This window comes from Ischnura elegans, chromosome 11 (genome assembly GCF_921293095.1).
Source record: "Ischnura elegans chromosome 11, ioIscEleg1.1, whole genome shotgun sequence".
Classification (NCBI taxonomy): domain Eukaryota; kingdom Metazoa; phylum Arthropoda; class Insecta; order Odonata; family Coenagrionidae; genus Ischnura; species Ischnura elegans.
Window position 1 is genome coordinate 80,342,382 of NC_060256.1, and position 17,541 is coordinate 80,359,922.

A 17,541-nucleotide genomic window follows, 5' to 3' on the forward strand; every position below is an offset into this window, starting at 1 on the left:
TGATAAAAACGATTTATGCTTAATAAATATGAGACAGAAGCGTTTATACTTCAAACATTGACTAATTAAATTTGAGTTTTCTGGGAATAGTATTCGATAACAGAATGGTCTCCATTTTCTCGTCCTCATCGACGTGAGTGCGTAAGTTTTCGTCCGTCTGCGAATCTTCTATCTATATTTATGAAAGAGGTTGTCTCTTTGTCTGTCCGCTATGCATTTCCATGCGGCTGCACGGATTTCGAAAGTTAGTACGTAGGTGCATCTCATGCTTGCAAACCCCTTTCTGTTGCGTCCGGCGCGTCGTTAGCGTCGTTTTCTCATTAGTTTTTTTTCGTCACGTCGTACAACTTCTCTGGTTGGACATCCTGCCGGGCAGGCACACCTCTTGACACGCTCGAAGAGGAAACAAAAATCCTATACGATCATTAAATCCAAGTTTCCGAATTCTCTGGGTACTATTCTTCCAGAGCAACGTCTGATACCTGCCTGCTAGTTGACAAATTTACGTTGAGTTTTCAGGGGATAGTTTATGGAAAACATGATGGTCTCCATTTTTGCGCCCTCTACGAAATGAGTATGTACGTTTCCATCCGTAAGAGAACAAGAAATAATCGGCTTGCGTGCCTGCTCATGTGAATGCAGCGTGGGGGTCGAGGGAGCCATCACTTTGAAGATAAAAGGGTTGATAAAGGATAGCGTTACGGCTGCGAACTCAAGTTATGGGTGTTTTTCCAGGATTACCCAGCGCCGATGTTCAGCTGGCTCTGTTGGACAGGTTGTGAGAGGGATAACGTAATGATCAGGACCGGTTCGAGACATTTCTCTAGTGTAAAGGCCGTTTTACACGGGGCACGTACTTGCACAAGCTGACGTGTGTACGAAGGGGCAGTCAGAATTGCGTAGTTTAAAGCGGTGAATTGCTTTTACGCATGCGAGAATGCGCGGACGTGAGATGGCATAATAGCCCCTGTTCTAATTTCGTTCATGCATTCGCGCAATTCCACGCCATTTGAGAAATTAATGCAGCTCTAGCCTGCGCAATTCCGTAACCCGTGTAAAACGGCCTTAAGCGAACTACCCTACCCCCCTCAAAAATAACCTGAGAGGTAGTAGGGATTCTCTCGGGATACATTTTAAAATAAATACAAATGCGTGAACTTATAACGTGCTTGCTCTTATATATTAAATGTGATATTTTTAGAGGTTAAAAATAAATTATATGCATATTGGACTGAGCGCATAGGCGCCACCTTTTGCTTGGCACCCTACTCGGCCGTGTACATATCGGTTACCGCTTAAACCGGCCAAGGTAATGACTACTGTAATGATGGGTAAGCAAGGATTGCAGTAATGCATACTTTTGCTCTGTACTTTACTGTAATCCTTATTTTTGTATTGATACAAGATAAATCAATGCTATATGGGTAATTTTTGCGGAAAACAACGTATGTTTGTGACGATCAATGTTTTCAAAGTTTTACTCAAACTCTACAGATTGTTTGCAAAATCCAAGGCTCTTTAATTTGATTCTTGGTGCTGAGAATTCTCTGTGACATGAGCGTTATTCCTCTGAAACGGACGATTATAGGACATTTTTGTGGTATCAACACGGTTTATTGTGGACACATAAGTGAGTGAACTAGAGGATAATATTATGAATATATTCTGCAGTTGGACTGCTGCTTGCGTGGGTAATAAAGACTAAGAAATTTCGGCTTGAATCTCCTCACATTGAGCAAAACTTCATTCCCTAATGTATTCTCAGAAGGTTTTTTTTATTCATGTCTAGTTTTCCTCAGGGTTGACTTTTTAATGGTTTTACTCATCTTTTAATGTATGAATGAGCTTGACTTCGATTGAACTTTGTAAAAAAATAATTTTGCTTATCTATTGTTTTTGCTTATTTTTGTTGGTATATAGAGATAGATTATTTCATGAATTGAAATATCGTATCGAACAGTATTAGATGGTGGTAGACATTCTTTTTAGAGATTTTAAAGATCACAGAAACGTTCTTGGGATTTTGCAAAAAGTTATCCTTAACTAGTTAAAGAAAACCATCCTTGATGATGGATTATTCTCAATGTTTATGTCCCATTTCTTTGTATTCCTAATTGAACTAATTTCATGTTTCTTAAAATGTTAATGGAATAATGTTTTTACTCAATGCCAGTGGCTAATCCACTGTCAAGGGGTTTTTGGAGTAAAACACTATTTTTACATTCAGAAATATTGAAATCTTTGGTTACTATTGTTATCTTAGTAATGATTGCAATTATAATTTCTTGGCAAATTACTTATTGCCAAGCAACTGAATATGAGTTACTTTAACTTTGTAACTCACATTGACTTAGTGCTAACAATTTCTTCAATGTAAATCATAATGATTTCTTGGTGAAACAAGTGTTGGATAGGTCCATGAAAAGTGACTGTTGAATATTGTTGGAATTGAAGTGATTTTACAGTGCTGCCTTTTTTATTTTCAGATCTCTCTAAAAACCGATTTTCTGAACTCCCCCGAGATGTCACAGAATTCTCGTCACTTGAAAGGTTGGACCTGTACCACAATGCTATTCGCTCTCTTCCCCAATCGGTGGTGCAGCTACAAACCCTTACCTACCTCGACCTCAGGTAAGTCAACAACATTTTCCATCTTGTGGTGCTGAATCCTATATGAAGGACCAGACCCTGCTAGAAAATTCCCATAAAATTCTGTAGGATTTCCTGAAAAAATTAAAACACTTTTCAATTATTCTATTGATTTCTGCATATATTCTGCACAATTCCCTCTCAACCTGAGACTCTTTTTGTACATTTCTGCAAAGATGAAGCTGGTTCTACAAAGGTTTTTTTTGGAGTGCATGGTGTTTTCATGGGGTCTATTGATACATTAACCATTTCTCTTTCTCTGGAAATTCTCATTATCTCACAATGACATATCACTTGCCAGGATCCACATTTATTTGAGTGTCAAACAATGATATATTGTCGTTTGCTTTATTTAAATTGAATTCAATGTCAGTATTAATTTTTATAATGGGCAGTTTATGGTTGAAACATGCTGAAAAATCTCATGTTAAACAAAAAACTTTTTTCTGGTGAATTTTTGCTCCACTCATTTTCAATCCACTTTCAAATCCAATGTATAATTAATTGAAAATAGCATCAATGAATGAGTGATATTTTTTTTACTTTTCACTTTTGCAATGTGTATTACAGTAATCCTTATTTATGTCTTGCTACTATGTAAATCAATCCTAAAGGGTTTATTCTGGTAGAAACTAACTTATGTTTGTGATGATCAATGTTTTCAAAATTTTGCTCAAATGCTACACAAGTTGTTTGGAAAATCCAATGGTCTTCAATTTGATTCTCGGTGGAAAGAATTATTTTCCTGACAATTTCTGGTATTGGGATTAATAAAATATTGTTATCATTAATAATATTATTATTATTATTATAGATAGACAAAATGAAAAACTTTGGGAATTATAATAGAGAAGAAAATATATTGCCGCACTGGTTTAAACTCATTATGTTATCATCAAGGCCAACAATAATATGATGGCCTGATGATTGCACAATGTGTTGAAACCAGGGTTGTTATATAATTTCTTGCCTACTGAAATTTTCAAAGTTTGCTTTTTTCCATCAAGGAGAAATTTCACAAAAAAAAACTTGAAATCATTTATTTTATAATTATTATCATTAAATTTCTGTGGCCACTTAGGCAGCTCACAGAAACAATCGTTCAACATTCCTAACAGTTTGTTTAGTAATATTTACAGCACTTTTCATCAGGACATCTCTTAGAATTTGAAGCTACAGAACAATTCACATTATGATAGATGTGTGCATATTCCTTTGCATTTCAATTTTTTGATGAAGCAGATATTTTATTCAGTATGTATGTGTTTTCCCTGCAGCCGTAACCAGCTGACCCACCTTCCCGGGGGCCTGTGCTCACTGCCCCTGAAAGTGCTGCGTGTTGCCAACAACAAGCTGAGTGCTCTCCCAATGGACCTGCCCCGCCTGGGTCCGACCCTCACTGAGTTGGATGCCGACTGCAATGAAATTGCCTCGCTCCCTCCCCACATGGGTCAACTCATCTCCCTTCGATCCCTCCGACTAAGGCGGAACCTCCTCTCATACCTCCCAGTAGGTGAGTACAGTGGTGATCTTGACTCTCATCTCTGAAGGGGGAGGCCATTGTTAGATAAATGCAGAAGCAGACCATGGCAGTCACTCAGGGCTCCGAAGGTACTAAGGGTCACATCACACTCCCTTGTCATCCCAAGGGAAATGATTTAATGCAGCTTAAACATTGCATAGAATAATTTTATTTATCAAAGCCAGTTGCTAATCCTTGGGTCCCTTAGTCATTAACATTGTTATTGGTCAGGGTTGTCAGAGTAAAGAGGGAATATTTTTTGAGATTTGAAAGGGATATAGGAAATCAGGTTAAAGTCAGACATTTTTGTCTGTAGCATCAGAGGAAATTTTACAACCAGAGGTGTAAATCAGAAGAACAGCTGTGCTGTTGGCTGGTAATGGGCTTGTATCTTTAACACGAAAAGATGCTGTAAATTTACCTTTGACAGGGCATTAAATCTAAATATTAAATCAGTTTACTTTTTTAAGTTAGATTCTAATAATAATGCTTTGCATATCATTGTATATATTTTATTGCCAATTATTTGATATGTTTTCTTGCCTCAATTCTAGAAGCAAAATTTCTCTCCTCCATTCTCACCTTCACTATTTTTCTCTGGAAGAAATTTGACTCCAATGTGGTAGTCAGAATAATTCATAAGATATGCAAGGTGTGTTCCAAAAGTAATGCAACCAAATTCATAAAAAAATCATTTATTGAGTACATTTGTACAAATAATCAAAAATCTTCAAAATAGCACCCTCTTGCGTTGATACACTTCTAGAGGCGGTGTTTCCATGCCTTAAAAGCATCCTGGAAAGCCTTTACTGTAATGTCCTTTAAAGCCGAGGTAACATGCACCTGGGCGCTTACAATGGTGCCCCAATGTTTTCCTTTCATGGCTCCTTTTCAATGAGGAAACAAAAAAAGTTAGCGGGAGTCAGGGCAAGACTGTAGGGAGGCTGGGGAACCAATTGGGTGTGGGCCCTGGCCAGAATGTCATTGGCAATGAAGGTGCTGTGACTCCGCACATTGTCGTGATGAACTTTCCACCCAACGTTGGTGTCACTTCAGCAACTTGTGACCCTCCTTTTCAGTCTTTTGAGCTGAGTTCACTGTGGTCCATGTAGGTACAATTTCGTGGTGAGTAATACTTCTGATGTCAAAGAAGACAATGGGCATGGTGCTGATCCTGGTTGAATCCATGAATTTGAGGTTGATGGTCGTCCACTGCGAGGTTCAATGGTGATCTCATCTCAGCCCTCTATGAACTTGTGCCATCGGAAAACTTGTGATTTTGACAAAGAATCCCTCCCAAAGGCCTGCTGAATTAATGGAAACATTCCTGTGGCAGACTTCCCAAGTTTAGCGCAAAATTTGATAACGTAATGTTGCTCCTCAGAACAACTCATTTTGCTGTGTTGCGTGTACCCAAAATGGGGCTGATGAGAACGCACATCCTGACGCATGTTCTCCGGCAGCTCGCAGCGGAGCAAGACAGGACATATTTTTCATCCCCAACATCCCCCTCCACCTAGCCCAGTAGGTTAGAACACCCTGCAGCGAACCTTTGTCTCAGGAAAAATTTGGTCACATTACTTATGGAACGCACCATGTATGATTTTTATTTCCCTCAATAACCGAAAATCTTTGGTAAAGCAGGCTGTAGTAGACCAAGGCTTATTGGAAGAAGAATTTGAGTAGGGCTGGGGAAGTGAAGATTTTTGTGTGGGTAAAGTCATGCAAATTGAATTCCGTAATAGCACTGCTAATGATCTGATTAATTGATTCATTTACTCATGCCCAAACAAATGATTTTTCTTTTGTGAAATTTTCAGGATGGATCCTCTGTTTGATGTTTAGGCTCACTTGTGAAGGGAGGATTTTTAAAATGTATTCTCATGCATTTAATTCAACGTTAATAATGAACAGTTTTGATCTGGTAGAGCTGAAATGTTTTGGACTAATAAGGCATGATGCAAATCAATTACTTCAGTGTATTTTGTGAATTAGGCCTCAAGCCTTTAAATAACCCAGGTGTTGCCCCATCAGAATAGTTCTGTAATCAATACATGGATTCCTTCATTTTTTAGATACCTAGGATTTAGATATGTATTCCGTTGAAATTTTTGTGCTTGGATTAATTAAATTTCTTATTAGGTTATTTGGTTTCAACAAAGTTTTTTTTTTCCCCTGTATTAATTTCCTGATTTAATGTTTTACTCTAAAATCACCCCTTTTTTCCTGAAGTGAACTAGAGTGCATTTCCTTTGCTGACCGTGTTGTTGTATTTATGATTCAGGATTCAAGTCATGAATGGAGAATAATTACTGTGATTTATTGCATTTGGGAAAGTCATAGTGATTGGAATTATTATTAGGTTAATAGCTGATAATGGTTAAAAAAAAATTATAAATCTTATGCTGAGTAGGAATGAAAGCAGTCTGTATTTTGATGCAGTCTGTGGCATGACTAATCCCATTTTTTTTTGTTTAATGAGATGTGTAATATCATTGCTCATGCTTTCCCTTCTCATTGGAAATCAGTGGGCTCACATCCTACTTCAATGGAAAAAGTGACCTTTCAAGTATCACTGAGGTGTTCTGGGGGATGATAAGGGTTGGTATTTCAGTGCATTTACTTTGCTTACCAACAAAACTCAGATCAGCCTGAGTTGTAAGTGAATGCTACAATGGAGAATTCTGCACAAGTACCAGTGCCTTTCAGAAAGAAAGTGGCCATTGGGTGACAAAGAAGATGTATAACTCGGCTGGATCAGTTCAATTTATTGACAACTCAAACAAGTCCCCATAAGGCTGAGCTGAAATTTCTAACTGGTTTCAAAAGTGAGCTGAGTTCCCTCGGCCTGCTCTCTGATTGGTTGGGAATTGGATTGCTATGTTTACCAACCCGGGCTGAGTCAGCAAGATTGACTTGAGTTTGATTGATAAACTAGTGATTGTCGCATGATTGGGGCAGTGGATCTGCAACCAGAATATATATGAAGGTTTTTTTTTACTACAAGACATTGTTTTAGCTCTGGTTGGTTGAAATATAGTTTTGAAATGGAGTACCCCATCTTTAATAGTATATCTTCCATAATCCCATCACTATTACATCCTCTTATTTGACCACCTTGACTGACTTCTTTTAACTTTTATGTCTGTTTCCTTGGTTGTATTCCAGAAATCACATCCCTCCGGCTGGTCCGGTTGGATGTAAGTGAAAACCGCATATCCGTTCTTCCAGTGGAGATGAGGAAAATGACGACCCTTGTCTCATTGGATCTTGGAGACAATCCTCTCGTTACACCACCTGCCTGTGTAAGATCCTCTTTATTTTGCTAATTTATTGCTTTCTAGTATAATTTAAATCAGTTAAAGTTTAATGTTAATGGCATTTTTACTTTTAAAGAAGAAAATGCAGCAGAGCTTTAACTCTTTATTTCCTTTTCATAACTTGGATCAACTATGATTGTAACATCTACAGTACGAACTTACTTAGAAACAATTGCAGAAACTAATATTCAACTCATTCATTCCAATTCTTCAATCTGACCTTAGGCTATAGAATTTAATGAGATATTTTAGAAAGAGTCTCTGAAGGATGTAAATAACACAGAGAAAGAGAGACAGTGAAAGGTTTTTTTAATGGGTTGACCCACGTAGGCTGCGGCAAAAATTTCTCAGTTCACAGAACAACCAGAAAAAAGCTGAAAATATATTTTTTTGCATTTTGTGGGAATATATTATTAGCAGTATTTGACTGGTGTATCTACATAATTTTGTTTGAAAGTTGTAATTGGGTATTGTTTTAGATGCCTGCTATAAATCAGATTTTACCCAAAATAATTTGAACATAATTAGTGGAAGCTGACATACAATTACTTATTCATTAATTTCAAAATAATAGATAAGGATTTTAAATTGCAGGAGTTTCTGTTTTTTTTTTAAATCTCATGTGATGTATGTATTGAAAAAATTAGGTGTAAGGTATTAAATTACTCTATGTGCACAACTGGATTTGGAATGACATATCTTTCTATCATTCTTACCACTGATTGATAATTTTTTTCCATCTCCTCTTCTTGTTCTTATGTTCCATGTCTGTGTGCCCTTGCAGTTGTGCACCCGAGGCCGTGTGCACATCTTCAAGTATTTGGAGATCCAAGCAATGAAAGATGACAAGAGGAAGGGCGTGGTGACGTTAACGCCAAGTGAAGAGGCCAAGATCAGGAGGCCCAGTCGGAAGGGTGGTATCCTCTCAGACTTGAGGCAAGCTTATCTCTTTTTCTTTCTTTATCTCCATGTAATTTTTCTATCTCTCATGCTTTGTTCACATTGCTTATCTCACATTGCTTTTGTGATCTTTCAATCTCAAACCTTGGGATACAAACCAATCAGTAAATTGAACTGATTCGGCTATAAAGTGCTATTCATCAATGGGAAATGAAAGAATGAACTTGGTTAGAAAAAGCAAGACCTGGATTTCATAACATAGTTACATCATCAGGTTTAGTATCTAATGTCTGATGATGAAATACCTGGTGATGTAACTATGTTATGAAACCTGGGTTGTGCTTTTTCAAAGATATTAGTGAACCTAACAAAGCTAATTCTATTATTTCTCATTATGGAAAGGTTTCACACAGTGAAGCCTGAAGTCATAAGCTATTCATTTAGAATAGATTTTCTTTTTTTTCATCTAAGCATCTTACCGCTTAAGGAGGTTATCATGGACTGTCTATGAAGTATTCTGGCTCAGTTCCCTCTCTTCATGGACTTCCCTCTTCAATTCATAATAAAGCCTACTCCCTTTCAAGCTTTGTAAAATTCCTATTCTCTTCCTTCCTCTCCCTTGTTTACCCAACATTCTACCTTCTAGCACCATTTTAAAAATCCCCTACCCACTAAGCACTCTCTCCATCCATACCTTCTGTCTCTTCCGTATCTCATTGTTCAGTATTTCCCATTTCTCATTTCTCCGTATTAGATTTTTTATTATTTAAGCTTAAAACTTAGGCATTATTTATGAATTACCCAAGAAAGTGCAACTGCTCACCATGTCAAAGAAAGAGTTCAGTAGTCATTTTTCATTTCTCTGTTGAATTTCGTCACTGGTAAATAAACTGTCTGGGTAAAGAATTTGATGCAGCTATTGAGGTTTCATTGTGAACTGCTTGCATTAGAGATCACTTGTCTGTTAACGCCACATGGATGAGAGCAATAGGAATAAATATGCTATCAAATGTTGAAAACAATGTCTTTTCCTGATGTGGATTGTATATTAGTTTGAGTAGGCCATGCTATTGCCCTAAATCACAAAAGAATAAATGAGCTTTTGTCATGTATATGTGATTTGAAGGGATAATAATTCTTTAATTTATTTCTTTAGGTTAACTAATGGCCTAGGTGCTCCTTATAATGTTCCTGAAGATAGCTTGGGATGGCAGAAGCGATTTACAGTTGATAGTGGATATGGCAGCACTGGTGATGGCATTGATGTCAAAAGCTGGGCTCAAAACCCACGTTTGGTATGTGATGTTACTGTCATTGATATATTTTAATATAATCGAAGATTAAAAATCTTTCAAGAAAATACATAAGCCACCCCCCACCCTTAAGAAAATATTTTGGTGAAATCTGTCCATTAATGGTCAATTTCACCTTCACATCTGTTGAGTTATTGGTGAAGTCATTGGTTACTGGTTAGCTTTTTTTATCTGTAACTTGTAAATTAAAAAATAACTGATTGCCTATTTTCTAATATTTTACCCGGTCATTCTTCAATTAGTATTGGTTGCATGTGTTTTTATGTAATTACACCTTCCTTCAAGTAACTTGCTATCTTCCTTTTCTCCATTAATTTTTTACTGTTTTCAATCATTCAATATCTCTAGCAAGGATTCAATTACATACGAGTAAATCAAAATAGGTATATCAGTATTACACTCGTGATTTTTTTTACAAATTGATTTATATCTTCCCTTAGAAGTGACCTTGATACTTATTTTATTGTATATTACCTGCTACACAAGTTCACCGTTTAACTATATCTTCAGTAAATTAATTCAATTAAAGCATTTTTTTCCATCAGTGCCATAGAATTCAAGTCACAAACTGTCATGATGGAGTCGAAACATTAGAGAGGTAACTTAATTTTGCTATAGCTTGCTTGCCCATTTGTCTGATTTATCTCATTTCTTACACCAGAGCCAGAAACGTTATGTTAAAGGAATGTCTCTGATCTGTTTTAATTGCTTAAGCATCTATTGATAAAAATACCTTTGTAAGGTCATTTACTGTTGAATTTCAGAAAAAATACAAAATTGTGATATGGATTTCCTATAACTTGAATCTAAGTTCACCATCTTATTAGAAAAATTAACATTTAATTATCATATAGAGGTTTAAATAAACATAGTTATAACTTAACTGAAAAATATGCCCTTGTTGATGAAAAATGAAATGGAGATTTTTTCCTTCTTTGGGAGCATTCAGGTTTTATGAACAGTAAACACATTTTTGGACATTTTTGACCATTCATCCCCCCCCCCCATGTAAGCAAAAATAAGCATTTGCCAATTGCCTAAAGTATGCAAACTTGATACCCTGTGTTCCTGAATGAGTGCCTATGCAATACTTGAGTGCCCCATTTCAGCTATAGTCGAGGGTGGATTAAGGACAGTAGATATTAACCCTTATTAACACCTATTATCAACAGAATAGTCAGGGGAAGAAGAGAGAGTTATGGGCTGCAATATTCCAGAGCTGAAAGGGGTTTTTAAAGCCTTATACTCTTCCCCTCACTTGGATTCCTGTTTTTCTTTTTAAGTTTTTAAGCCCTCTTAGTTTTATGCCTACCCATGAAAAATGAATAATTCATGGAAGGACCATGTGAGTTTTTTCCCTATATGCAATCATATCAATAAAATGATTTTGTTATGAACCACAATAATTATGCAACTTTGTCAGATTCGTAGTCGTCTTGCTTCTACTGCCAATAGTGTGTATAAGTGTCAGTCTTATTATTGTTTCACCAGGGTACATTGTCCCAGGATGCAGGCCTGACGATGACAGTGAAAAGTAAAGGTGACCAAACACCCCCTACTAAGCCAGGTAGTCTTCCCGTTTCCAATGGTGGAGGCTCAGCGGGCACTTGCTTTAGTGGTACATCAACACCATCAACAATTAGTCCTGGTGAAAGTTACATGGACCTTGAAGAGGAACTCATCAAGGTGGGTAGTTCAGCATTTGATATTCATGCTACTTTCATGAAATAAATCACGTTTTCAAATTTGCCCATCAAGGTATTTCCTTGTATGGAAATTTATCGAAAGATGTTTTAATGAGGCTTGTAATTATAGCAATGAAAGGTCTTCTGAAACTTTCCTTCGGTATGTTTTTACAGTTGTATTCAAAATGCAGTAAAAACAAATAACGATTAATGAAAAATATAATGACTTAGTGGGATTGGTATACTGGCAAGGTTGTTGTAAGTGGGTTCAGTATACGTAGGTGGATTCTAGGTTGCGTTGTTACAGGATGATCGAAGAGTGGATATAGAAGAGATAAGCCATACATATTGCAGTGATCTCTCATTGGAATGTTTTTTGATGAAACAAGAAAACCTGACCATAGTAGCTAATAAAACATGCCCATATCTTATAAATTCCCTTGTGTGACTGGCTGAATTACCCACTGATGGATATGAAATACTAATGTATGGATACTAATACAGTAAAACCTCTATGTAGTGAACTTCTTTACATCGTTCAAAAGACAGCAGTGCCTTTTATTTCCGAAGGATATGAAAAAATGGTGCCTATCACTAAAACCTCTATAGTGAACCTCCATACATCGAATTGCCCAAATGTTAGTACCCTCCATTACGATGTAAAGAGGTTTTATTGTACTAAGCTGCTGAAATTTTTTGTGAAAATTGGAGACAGAAAAATTGTTGAACCAGAGCGTTCTGCACCCTTCGCCTCATTAAAAATATTCGAAATGGTGTAAATTCTTGTGCACGGCTTAGGCTGATGGCCTGCATTGCCTAGTGTACTGAGGGGGTCTTTACTTATGGCAATTATTTGCATAGGGAGAGAATTGGTGCTTTGTTTGTAGTGCTTTTTATTCCGTTAACCCTTGGAATCTGGAAAAACAAGTCTATAAACCTGCCCTTCGAAGGGCCACTAAACATTCTGAAGGTTGTACAACCTGGAGAGAAAATTATGGAAATTTTTTACATATACTCCAGATTTTGCTGCTGTTTAGGAATAGTGCATAAAAATCGACAACTTAATTGCTTCTTGGGAAAATCTCAACTGAGCCTTGGGTTCCAAGAACTACATATCCATAGCTGCATGATATGAGACAGTGTGATCATGGTTGCGGGAAGTGTTTTGCAATATGTGCCAAATCAGTGGAAACTATGGAAACTAAAATGTTGTGAGAAGTTCATAGGAGAACTTTCAAATGAAATTGCATTTGAACACAAGGTAAAATAATTTCTAAATGTACAATTTTGCTGAAGAGGTTTTGTGTACTGGCTTTCTATAAGTACATTTTTTCCTATCTGAAGCCCTTACGTGTGCATAGGGAGGTTCGGTCATCATAGTTTTGGGAGGTTTTTCTCCATGCATTTTGTATGGGAAGGACCTGGGACTGGGACCATGACTTTGTTATGAGGAGGTTTGGGTAAAATGTTGCTATATTGAGGTTTGATATAGGGAATTTTTACTGTATATTGAATCAGAAGATTATTCCATCCTGTATTACGCAGTCAGCTCAAAAGATATTTTACCCCATTATTACCCTAATATTACACAGGTAAAATTGTGGTCACTTGCAGTCTCGTTCATGTTCCTCCTTCATTGTCTACTTGTTCACTCGTAGCCAACGTTATGGTCCACTAGTCGCAAATAGCAGTTGAGAATCCAAAATAGCCAACCATCAAATTGTGAATTTGACCTTTTATAAAATTATTTTAACGAAAATAATTATCCGATGAAAATTATTACTCTTCTCTATTTGTTTACGAAAATAATCAGGTAATTTTTAAGTACTTGAATTTTCGTTAATGACCATAGCCTTTCATCGATAGCGTGTATATAATGTGAAACTATTTATGAAATGAAATCGAAAATAATTTGAAAAATGTTGTTGTGGATATATTGAACTTAACTTTTCTACTTTAAACTATTCTCAACCTCATACAATTAAGTAAATACCTCACTATATATTTTTTATACTTCACTGTTGGCAGTTCTGCATGCGAGTAATAAAGTGGTAAAGAAAGGGTAAAGGTTAGTAGGGTAAATTAGCCCCAAATTATCAAAATAATTTCCGTCTAAATCATCTTTTGTGTTGACTGGGATTAGCCCTTACTTTCAGTCATAATATTCTTGGGTGTTTTACATTTGTCTTTAATAGTCTCTTATCTAATAATAGCACCTGCTGTCATGAAAATATTTCAGTAAATGCATATTATTAATGTAGCTTGTACAAAGACGTACTCAATACTCATTTTGTATGCTTGGTAGGTAGGTAAATGAAAGTAAATTTTAATGCAATATTTAAAAAGCACTTCAATTAATTTTCTTCAGCTATATCAAATATTAATTCAGTGTTACGATGTGTATATTGAAATGATTTACTTTTTACTTTGTTCCACCATGTAGAATTTTTTGGTGAAGTATGTTCGTCCATTATGCACCTTATTAATGCTATTTTTTTAATATTTAAGATAAATTTCTGTCCTTCATTTTATTATGATTGTGAGGTTTTTTTCTTCCTCTTCTTTCAAAAGTAATAGTAGGTTTTGCTCTGTTTTGTGTGATGATGTTGCTTATTATTCCGTGTTCATTTCTCTTTGTGTTGACTCGATAGGTTCGTCAGTTGGAGGCTCTGTCAGAGGAGAGTGCAGTGGATGGCAGGAGAAGGAAAGGTAGTGGTGGCTCAGGCTTTCCATCTCAGGAACAGGGTGTGGGGAAAAGGACATTGGGGCATGTCAGGTAAGAAATATGGTCCATAGTGTTCGGTGTTAGGTGATGGAACAGCTCATGATTTGAACACCAATATCTCCCTTCTCCATCATCTTCATGACTCAAAATGCATAAGCAAAATCCTTGCCAGATAAATCATTTTTCGTCAAATATTTTAATTTGCATCCCTATCATCTGTATGAGTAAGCTGGAACAGTGAAAGGCATTCCAGATTCTATGGTTAATGTTTTTTTAGACAGAGGACCTCTGCAAAAAACCTATAGTAAGGTTGTGTCTTATCAGTGCTAAAAATATTTTTGTCATTTGTAGCTATCAAATAAATAGAATTGTCAATACTTCATCAATTGTAGTTATCACATATTTTTACATTAATTTTGCCAATCTTGGCGAAGAAAATGCTTTCTCTTATCTCTTTTCAAAAAATACATTAGACTACAGACTCAACCATTTCAAGACTCTAGAAGCAGTTTGCTTTTGTAAATCGTAGCTCTGTATTGTAAGTGAAAGTAACAGCAAAGCAATGGAATACTCCTCAATGCTGGACAATTTGATTTTAATGGGCGATTTCCTTTCACCCTGACACAGTAGTCAACAGCTTCTTTTCATTTCAAAACTGATTCCATATTTTTTGTACATTACAATATTAACAGTTGGGAGCTTCTCCAAAAAAATTCATTTTCATTGCATTTTGCATGGTTGTTGATACGCTTAGTGGTCAAAGTTTTGAAGTTTTGGATAATTTCTTAAGATCCAGTATAATTTAGCTTAGATTTGCAGAAATGCAATCAGATTGCTTCACTCTCTTGCCACCAGAGGTCCTCATTTAGAGGTTATGTTCACGTCTTATTGTCAATTTACAAATTTTAACGATAAGGAATTGAAAATTCGTGATCTGAGTCACGAGATTAGCATTTGAGTAAATATTAGTAAATGTTTTGTAAAGTATATCGTTTAAATTATTATTCATGGATAAAATGATTTCCACCTCACTCCCACTTCCTCCTTGGCATAAGATCCATAAGTGTGTTTAGATACGGATTACTAATCCAACCGACAGTCCCCAACGATTTGGCAACCACTTCTTTAAAGAATTATTTTTTTGACTTTATGGTTAAAGTTACTAGCTTTTATTACATCATGAAGTTGTGCACATGCTTCCCTTATGTGTAGGTGATGAAATATTGTATCAATGCTTTATTATGACTTGAATTTAACCTCTTATGCTCCTTATTTCCAGATTCAATTCCAATGGTTCAAATGGTGTCAATGGGGGAAGTCCTGAGCATCTCAAGTCTGGGCAATCACCATCCAGTGGTGCAAACTCTGAAAATGTCGATCCTCTGCGGGGCACACAGGAAGATGTCAGAAAACCTCTGGAACACATTCAAACTTACAGGTATGCCTTATTTATGTTGCACTTGTCTTGTGACCCTTCAGTGACCCTCTGGAATCTTAGCGTTCTTGTTTGTCCTGTGTGAAGTAGGCTTAGGCCGCTTTCAGACGATATGACTTTTCGCCGGCCGACGTTCATGGCACGGCACTGTGAAATACTGAGAGACGTCTTGTCTGAAAGCAGTCTCAATTTCATGGCCTGCACCATGAATGGTGGCCGAGGAAAAGTCATATTGTACGAAAGCAGCCTCAAGATAGCATTTTTGTGTATTTCACGCCGTAGATGGCAAAGCACCGTGGATATCTCGGCAGCTGTCCACGGTGCCATGCCGTGAACGGCATGATGCAACTCGTTTGAAAGCACCTATAGAGACCTATGGTTATTTGAAAGCGAGGTGCCGTGCCGTGGACAGCGGCCGGCGAAATGCTGTCCCGTATGAAAGCGGCCTTAGTATGCATTTGTATCTGCCCATGGCAATATGTAATTGTGGTCTTACCTTTTTTTCATTCATAAAGAAATGCATGTGATGAATACTCTACTAAAGTTGTGGAATATTGCTTGGCTTTCTGTTGATTAATTTTACTTTTCAATACTCTGTTTTAAGTTTTAGCTAGTTAAGTACTGTATTATTGGATATTCTTTTGATGATAATTGGAAGTTATGTTGTATTTTATTCGTACAAATGAATTCTTTTTATCAATCAAGTAAATCGCTCCGATTATGAAATGATAATTTGCTTTCAGGGAGTACAAGGAGGCGCTGAGGCAACAAAGGGCTGGACAGGATGGAGCGAGCATATACAGGACACGAGGTGGAATCTCATCTGTTGATGGGCCGCAAACGCCTGGCTCTCCCGTCAATTCTAGTTCGGCAAATGATGTCTTTGCATCCAGAGTTTCAGAGACTCAGCCAGCGGTAAGTTCTGACGGGAATCTAATGTTTCTTTAAATTTGTTAACCTCAGGTTCCTTGATATTATCCTATTTTTATGATCAAATGAGACTTAACTCTTTAAAACCCTGTTTAATCTGTAAATCATATTTCGGGTTACCAACATAAGGCCCGGCACAGAATCCACGGTGACAGAACCCCCACCGACATAAGGCCCAGCGACAAAATCCCCCGAGGACATAAGGCCCGGCATTAAAACCCCTGACGGCAAAATGCCAGATGACAAAATCCCCGGGTGACAAAATCCACGATGGCTTTTCACTTTTCTTGGGCTGAAGCATGCTTTCACATCTTTTTTCATGTTTCTATAGACAAAAAACATATTTTTTTGCGATTTATTTTTCTGAAACCTGACTTAGCCTAATTGGGCTGAAGCATCCTTTTACATTTTTAAAACAGGAAACCAATCCATAAATAATTGAAGTTGATATTTCACAACAAACTTAAACAATTTATTAACAAAATGCAGTAACACATTACCCAAATTTAAGCAAATAGAATGTTTTTCATTTTCTTCAACTTATTTTTGAACTTATTACAAAACTTTACATTTGCAGCATCACCTTGCTAGTTGCTTAGGGGATTTTGTCTTGGGTGTTTTTTTGCCGTGGGGATTTTGTCTTGGGTGTTTTGTTGCAGTCCTTTTGTCACCGGGGATTTTGGGAATGGGTCTTCTGACTGCGACCTGTATTAACCTCAGATTTCTTGATATTTTCCTATTTTTATGATCAAATGAGACTTAAGCCTGTAAAATCTTTAAATCATATTTCCCCTCTTGGCACAAAGAAGTATTCTTTATTTTAGTTTCATGTTTTTTATTATTAAGAAATGATAGTTTACAAATGGAAGTGGCTTATTTTAATCATAATAATTTTAATAATAATAATGTTTGGTTTCAGGATGATGAAGGTCTTACAATGACTGTGTCCTCTGAATCTTCATCACCGCTCCGGAAAAGGGGAAGTCCATCTGAGAACCAGAATCCTCTCAGTCAGTCCCCATCTTCCTATCAAGCTAAGGTAGGTACTGGTTTTCAGAGCTC

At 36.7% G+C, this 17,541-nt stretch overlaps 1 protein-coding gene across 2 annotated transcripts in view; it reads left to right on the forward strand.

The window, feature by feature from the left end:
- The window catches only part of LOC124168268 (leucine-rich repeat and calponin homology domain-containing protein-like), a 163,342-nt gene that overhangs the window by 99,015 nt on the left and 46,786 nt on the right, over nucleotides 1-17,541 (forward strand). For both annotated transcript variants that reach the window (XM_046546410.1, XM_046546409.1), the window contains exons 2-11: nucleotides 2,487-2,631; nucleotides 3,927-4,162; nucleotides 7,340-7,476; nucleotides 8,276-8,427; nucleotides 9,548-9,686; nucleotides 11,196-11,390; nucleotides 14,041-14,165; nucleotides 15,394-15,552; nucleotides 16,293-16,464; nucleotides 17,399-17,518. In XM_046546410.1, coding sequence (XP_046402366.1) covers nucleotides 2,487-2,631; nucleotides 3,927-4,162; nucleotides 7,340-7,476; nucleotides 8,276-8,427; nucleotides 9,548-9,686; nucleotides 11,196-11,390; nucleotides 14,041-14,165; nucleotides 15,394-15,552; nucleotides 16,293-16,464; nucleotides 17,399-17,518 — 1,580 coding nt within the window. The remainder of the gene's footprint in view (nucleotides 1-2,486; nucleotides 2,632-3,926; nucleotides 4,163-7,339; nucleotides 7,477-8,275; nucleotides 8,428-9,547; nucleotides 9,687-11,195; nucleotides 11,391-14,040; nucleotides 14,166-15,393; nucleotides 15,553-16,292; nucleotides 16,465-17,398; nucleotides 17,519-17,541) is intronic.